A 6,795-nucleotide genomic window follows, 5' to 3' on the forward strand; every position below is an offset into this window, starting at 1 on the left:
ATGACCCAACTCCCAACGTTAAAGTGCCTAGGATAGCACAAGGGTTAAGGGTAGCACTGTAAGAAAAGTTTGAATTTGGGAGCTTACTGGAGAAAAGGTATGAGAACATAGAACAAGCTGATGCATCAAAAAGGAAACCGAAATAAGAAGTGCATTATATAGACTAATAACATTCAACCACAATCAAACAGGAAATAAAATGTAAAACTAATTAATTAAAACATTTAGGGTTTAATATATCTTTTTTTTCCCAAAAGGTAAATGTTATCTCCTATTTAATTCCATAAACCACATATTAAAGGCACACATTCAATTTTTGTCCTACACCTTTGCTTATTTATGTTATTTTGATGGAAACACTATATTTCAAATACAATTCCAAAATCCATTGCCTTTCAAATTTCCCAGAAGTCTCTGCCAAGAATGAGTGTGCATTGATGCTTACTAGACTGGCGAACATATACCACAATGCATTGCGTTTGAACATTTTTTTTTGTGGAAAAAAACGTGTTTACATTCATTTTTAGATAAAAAAAACAACATTTTCATCACCAGTCGTTGTAAAATGCTTGTATTGATTAGATTTTCACTTTGTAAAACCGATTATGTCATATTACAAAAGCTATTAAAGAAAAATTGACAGCAAATGCAAATAGTTGGCTCCAAATTAGAAAAGTGCAAATGAAGACAATAACTTATCATAATAATGATATTAATTATGATAGGTGATCATGATTGTTCTCTGAAATAGACTCCTTTTCATGGGATGCGGGATTGTAAATGCCATCTAAATTGCAGGGTGGATGCATGATCCAGGTCAGAATGAGTTGGAGCTGAAAAGGCAGTCGGTCTGAAAGGCTAACGAACTCCAGTAACCTGCAGGTCTCTTTACGTAAGAGCCGTTTGATCCCGCTGTGGTACTAGCACCACCTCCCGGAGCCGGCCCGTAAGCCCACTCCGAATGTTCCGCCTTGCGTTCGCACAAGCATCCCGACCCACGTCGCCGTGGCTCTGTTCCAGGATGAAGGCCTGCTGCGGCTGCGCCGATTGGCCAGAAAACCTCGAAAGATCTGCTCGAAGTTCGCAGGGATGGAGGGGGGCAGGGAGGGAGGGAGGGGCCAGAACATCCGTGACGACAGCTGATTTTTTAAATGATGTTTATAAAACGGATCCTCGAGAACAAGAATTCACTTTTGCCGGTCTGGTGATGTGACTGAAGCCCGACGAGAGTAGTCAAAAACTGGAAGCTGTAAGTGTGAAATATTTTTAGTATATATGCAAACTGTCGCTTGGCGCGTTTACAACAACAGCCAGCTTCCGTTTTCTTTGTTATTTCCGAGTAAATCCACAGATGACACACTTTACAACGCACTGATGCAGATCCTAATGTTTTCTTTCATTATTATTAGACGAATCGTTTGTGTTTGATCATTTAATAACCTAAGATATGATGAGGTGGATTATTTCAACCCTCTAATATATTGTTTTCCATTACTTCAACCCAAATCTTGTGTCTGCAGACTAGTTCAGCAAGCACTCCTATAATGATGAGACATCATTGATTCATTCAGACATTAATTCCAGTGTGAATCTCGTCAGACTCCTCGAGCTTGCAGGTGGATTTCCAACAGTGAAGATGGGAGGTGGAGGTCAGCAGACAGAGCCGGTCAGCGGCAAAGGGACTGGTTTTTTCACCTGGGAAGAGGTGCAGAAGCACAGCAACAGGAACGATCAGTGGCTGGTGGTCAAACGAAAAGTTTACAACGTCACAAATTGGGCCAAAAGACACCCAGGGGGGTTTCGAGTCATCAGCCACTATGCAGGAGAGGATGCCACGGTGAGTATGTTTCATCTTAACATGCATGTCAGGACAACTGAATCTTTGCTGCACATTTCATTGGGACAGTCAGTGGGCATTTTGTGCAGGACTTTTGGAAAACTAAGAGGATCAGCAGTTATACTAATCTGGCATATTTATACTAGTGAGCAATCGCTCCACGGAATAAAACAATGTGTCAATAATTAATAAAAAACAAATTAAAAACACTAGTAATACATAGAAACCTGAAATCTGTGTTAGCTCTTTTGGAAAATGCCCTTAAATGTATGGCAAGCTGTTTGAACCAAAAAAAAAAATAGTAGTCAAAAATGGGGAAAAACTACTAAGTAAAATCTTTGTAATGAGAATGAACATTTCATATACTGGATCACCAAGCAAACTGCAAAAAATTACGTAAACTAAAAGATAAACTGAGTTTCCACAACTTTTTTATTTTCTGTAGTCATGAAACGCATCTGCACATAAATCCACTCTCCCAACATTTGTCAAATAATGTTTATCCAATAATTATTAAACTAGATTTTGTTTTTGATAGAAATCCATTGCAACTACTGCAACATAGCATAAATCATATCCATATTAAAAACTAGATTACACAAAAAAAACAACGTTTTTTTGGCACTAAGCAAATATAATTAGTTTTAAGCAGTGCAAAGTCCAAAGTTTCCTGGTTTGTCACCATCATCAGTTTTCTGTGCCATGTTTTTCTTTTTGTGTAGTAGGCTAATAAATGCAAATATCCTTGAAATGCCAATGAGGCTGACCTTGACCTTTGTACAGGGTTTTTACTTGTAATTGAACATGACCTGCTGGCTAACTAAGAACAGGGTTCTGTTAGCTTGTCACTGCAACTGTTTATGATATGGATGCTGAACTTCCTAAATTGTTTAGGTTTCAAACTTTACTTCTATTCTGAGTAATAAAATATTGCTAAGGACAAATGCTGTTGTTGTAAATGTACTCATACTGGATTGTTAATGCACCTGATCCAGTTCAATGGTAAGTTACGTATCAGCATTTGTAGATACTTTGCACAATCCCTTAATTTTTGTCATTTAGTCAGAGAAAATACAATTTTGTAAATGAAAAGTACACTTAACTAGGCTCAGCAAATTAAAATAGGGAACTAAAATGCTTTTGCCTTTCAGGAGGTGTTTGCTGCTTTTCATCCAGATCAGGACTTTGTTCAAAAGTTTCTAAAGCCTCTGCACATTGGAGAGTTGGCAGCAACAGAGCCCAGCCAGGACAGAGAAAAGAATGTGAGTTTTTTTTTTGGATTCAAGGAGTTGTTGAAGCTCTTGTGTGATTCACAGATCTTACATAAAAAGATTTGTGTTTCCAGCCTTTCAGGACTATCCTTTATGTCTTGTGCTTTCCAGGATTCCATAATAAAAGATTTTGATTCCCTGCGAGTCCAGACAGAAAAAGAAGGTTTGTTTAAGGCTAAGCCTTTGTTTTTCCTCCTTCATCTGGGTCACATCATACTGCTGGAAGCACTCGCATGGCTCTCTGTTTGTTACTGGGGAACCAGCTGGACAATGACTTTCCTGTGTGCAACACTGCTGGCAACTGCTCAGGTAGTTTTAAACACAGTTATCTTTTTGATGATGAAAATATTTCCAGTTCTAACAGTTATTTATCTTTAAATTCTGCAGGCACAGGCAGGGTGGTTGCAGCATGACTTTGGTCATCTATCTGTCTTTAGGAAGTCTAAATGGAATCACCTCGTACACAAATTTGTCATTGGACATTTAAAGGTAACTTTTCTTTAGATAATGTAGGAATTTAACCAGAAAACAGACATAGATGTAAAGATTTTTTTCTTTGAAAGGGAGCTTCAGCCAATTGGTGGAATCATAGACATTTCCAGCATCATGCCAAACCCAATATCTTTAGGAAGGACCCTGATATTAATGTGATGGACGTCTTTGTACTTGGAAACACTCAACCAGTAGAGGCAAGTTTCTCCAAGTAAAATATTTTTTTAGTTTACTGAGCTTTAAAGCTTACTCACCTCTATTTTCTTACTACAGTATGGAATAAAAAAGATCAAGAAAATGCCCTACAATCGCCAACACGAGTATTTCTTCCTTTGTATGTATTCATAGATGTTAAAAATGTTACAAATCATAGCAGTGTACTTAAAAAGAACTATTGTCTTTGCATTTCTTAGTGGGTCCACCTCTACTCATTCCAGTATTCTACAATTTTAACATATTTTACACCATGATTACCCGTCGTGACTGGGTGGTAAGCCTGTATTTTCTTTTTGGATCAATTTGGTTTATTATAAGAAATGTATGCATTCATTTAACACAACTACTGAAACCTAACAGTTATGTTACTAAAATAAACATTTACATTTTTTTAAGGATCTGTCTTGGGCAATGACGTATTACTTTCGCTACTATTTCTGCTTTGTACCTCTGTATGGCTTCTGGGGCTCATTTGCACTCCAGTTGTTTGCCAGGTGAGCTAAAATAATATAGTTTATTTCTTGTTTTTTCTTTTGCTTGTCATTAATGATCTGCTTCCTATCATCAAAATTGACTTTTGACAATTTTAATACCCAGCACAGAGAGAAATTTAAAGTGAAGCCCTTTGATTTCCCAGATTTTTGGAGAGTCACTGGTTTGTGTGGGTAACTCAAATGAACCATTTACCAATGGAGATGGAGCATGAGAAGCGGCAGGACTGGATGACCACACAGGTAATGCATTTCTCTAAAAACATAGTTTCACCATTTTATAATTCTGTACCAGAGTTCAAAAAAATTATGGTTGGAAAGTGATTAATCTTGGTTCTGCCATTGAAATCCTGACATTTGTTTGATGTAATTTTCATGCAGCTATCCGTTCTTGATGTCTTTATTTCTATCCCGTAATCGGATGAATTCACAAGGTCTTTGCTTGTGCTCACAGTCAAAACATAAGACAAAATAGTCGGGAGTTTTTTATTTTTTTTAACCCAGATTGCACTGACACGTTTGGGGACTGTGTAAAAAGGTTGGCTGTACTTCACTGAGTCCCAACTGTTGTTTCACAGTTGTTCTATACAGTTTTATGTGTCTAATATTAAAATAATATTGTGTCCTTTGGAAATCTTATGACTAGAGACACCTTAGCATTGGCAATGTATTAATTTTTGGTTCGTAATTGGTTGGTTGGAGGTTCAAATCCTAGGCTGTTAGTATGTTCTTGGGTAATTCAAAAGTCTCCCTCAAATGTGAAAAATATGTTTCTATTCTTAAAACCAACATGACAATGTGTAGAAATATGAAAGTAAATATTTTTAATATTGACAGATTAAAATGCCCAAAACAGAAGTTCACTTGAGTTTATTCTACACCTGATAGATAAAAGAGAGTAGAATATTACTAAATGAGCAATACTTATCTGTTATTTGTTTCAATGGCATACGACACGTTTAGTGCCATTTTGAAAGGAGATAAATGAAACTTAAGTGTAATTTGAGGTCTGTTTTTCTGAGCCAAATGCTAAAAAGTGACAGCTGTGTGATGGAGGATGAACACAGCTACATTTACATTTTGTCTCCTTTTTCAGCTGGTGTCCACTTGTAATGTTGAACAGTCCTTCTTCAATGACTGGTTCTCTGGACACCTCAACTTTCAAATTGAACACCAGTAAGTAAAGTTACAATTACAGGACCTTTGTCATGAAGTCTGATTTGATTTTCTTTAATAACTCTTTTTTTTCCCCCCGTCAAGAATACCAAAAAACAAAAGAAAATACTGATGTCAGGTTAAACACTTGTTCTGTTTCTTTCTTTCAAGCTTGTTTCCCAGGATGCCGCGTCATAACTACCACTTGGTGGCGCCACAAGTCCGTGCACTGTGTGAGAAACATGGAATTCCTTATGAGATGAAATCCTTATGGAGAGGCATGGTGGATGTTGTGAGGTAAGGACAAGGAAAAACAGTGTGTGAGGTTCATGATGCTGCAAAATCAAGTCATTGTGCTGATTTGGTTACCAGAGCAACAAGGGGAAGATGTTTTTAGTGACAAAACAATAATTCTTGTTTGTTTAAATGTATATCAAATTAATTTTTATCTTATCCTTTTTTTTAGGTCTCTGAAAAAGTCAGGGGATCTGTGGCTTGATGCATATCTTCATAAATGACAAAATGGGCCTGGAAGGAGGTGTTGCATAAAATTAGATAGCACATTTTAGCCTTTGAGAATTCCTGTATTCATACTAGAATCCTCTTTCCTTTTTGCAGGTGCTGAAAAGGATTTTCTGTTGATACATAGGTGTTCATTTAATGTAATTGTTAGAGGTCTTTTTTTGTTGTTGTTGCTAAATTTTTGAGGAGAGGGGATGATTTCAAACAAATTTTACCTTGAAACAATTACAGATACAAGAAGGGAGCATTATTATACTCCTGATTCAAAAAGTTTAGGATTTTTGACTTTCAGATGAAATTTGAGGATTTAACTAAATGTCATTTGATCATTTTGACCTCATTTCAGCTCAAGTTTCTTCAAAAATGATGGAAGATCATGTTAGCAGACAAATCTGTTAGTAAACAGCACAACGTGCCACTGTCACTCTCAGTGAATTTATAACTAGTTTCTGTTCAATGACGGTTGTTAGCTTTTTCTTTTTTAATCAAATACATTGCTATTGCTTTCTTTTAATAAAATGTCCTACTTCACAACATAATACCTTGGTTGGATAGACTTACACTGGTGCAAAATTTCACCTGAAAGTCCTAACTCGGCTAACTTTCTTTGAGTAATGTATACTGGGGAATTATAAGCTCTGTGTAGATTTTCAATATTTTTTGGAATATTTTCTTTATGAAATTGTCTTTGTCAACAAAAGTCATTATTTCCTTTAATACACATAGTTGCCCACTCTGCAACCTTCATAATACCGTCATGACAAAACAAATAAACAAAATATAAACCAATATAAAGGTTTCATAGTATTTA

At 36.4% G+C, this 6,795-nt stretch overlaps 1 protein-coding gene across 3 annotated transcripts; it reads left to right on the plus strand.

Moving 5' to 3' along the window:
* The first annotated feature begins 1,114 nt into the window (after positions 1-1,114).
* On the plus strand, positions 1,115-6,773 carry LOC101156814 (fatty acid desaturase 2-like). 3 transcript variants are annotated; one of them, XM_011476060.2, is made up of 14 exons: positions 1,115-1,249; positions 1,600-1,837; positions 2,989-3,099; positions 3,220-3,417; positions 3,496-3,597; positions 3,672-3,797; positions 3,874-3,934; positions 4,014-4,090; positions 4,213-4,310; positions 4,454-4,550; positions 5,404-5,483; positions 5,634-5,759; positions 5,929-6,000; positions 6,081-6,773. In XM_011476060.2, exons 2-13 carry the CDS (start codon positions 1,637-1,639, stop codon positions 5,978-5,980), a joined length of 1,329 nt encoding a protein of 442 aa, XP_011474362.1. In that variant the 5' UTR covers positions 1,115-1,249; positions 1,600-1,636; the 3' UTR covers positions 5,981-6,000; positions 6,081-6,773. The 3 variants fall into 3 exon arrangements, with proteins under 3 accessions (XP_011474362.1, XP_011474361.1, XP_020559664.1); XM_011476059.2 differs by having other exon boundaries at positions 5,929-6,773; XM_020704005.2 differs by having other exon boundaries at positions 1,138-1,249; positions 1,521-1,837; positions 5,929-6,773.
* Positions 6,774-6,795: the final 22 nt, after the last annotated feature.

The sequence above is a fragment of the Oryzias latipes genome, chromosome 6 (genome assembly GCF_002234675.1).
Source record: "Oryzias latipes chromosome 6, ASM223467v1".
Lineage (NCBI taxonomy): Eukaryota > Metazoa > Chordata > Actinopteri > Beloniformes > Adrianichthyidae > Oryzias > Oryzias latipes.

Bases quoted from the DNA above. Each gene is read 5' to 3' on its own strand.
- LOC101156814 (XM_011476059.2), top strand. From the start codon at position 1,637: ATGGGAGGTGGAGGTCAGCAGACAGAGCCGGTCAGCGGCAAAGGGACT. The intron at 3,798-3,873 runs GCAAGTTTCTCC...TTCTTACTACAG, and splicing joins GAAACACTCAACCAGTAGAG to TATGGAATAAAAAAGATCAA. The intron at 4,091-4,212 runs GTAAGCCTGTAT...CATTTTTTTAAG, and splicing joins TTACCCGTCGTGACTGGGTG to GATCTGTCTTGGGCAATGAC.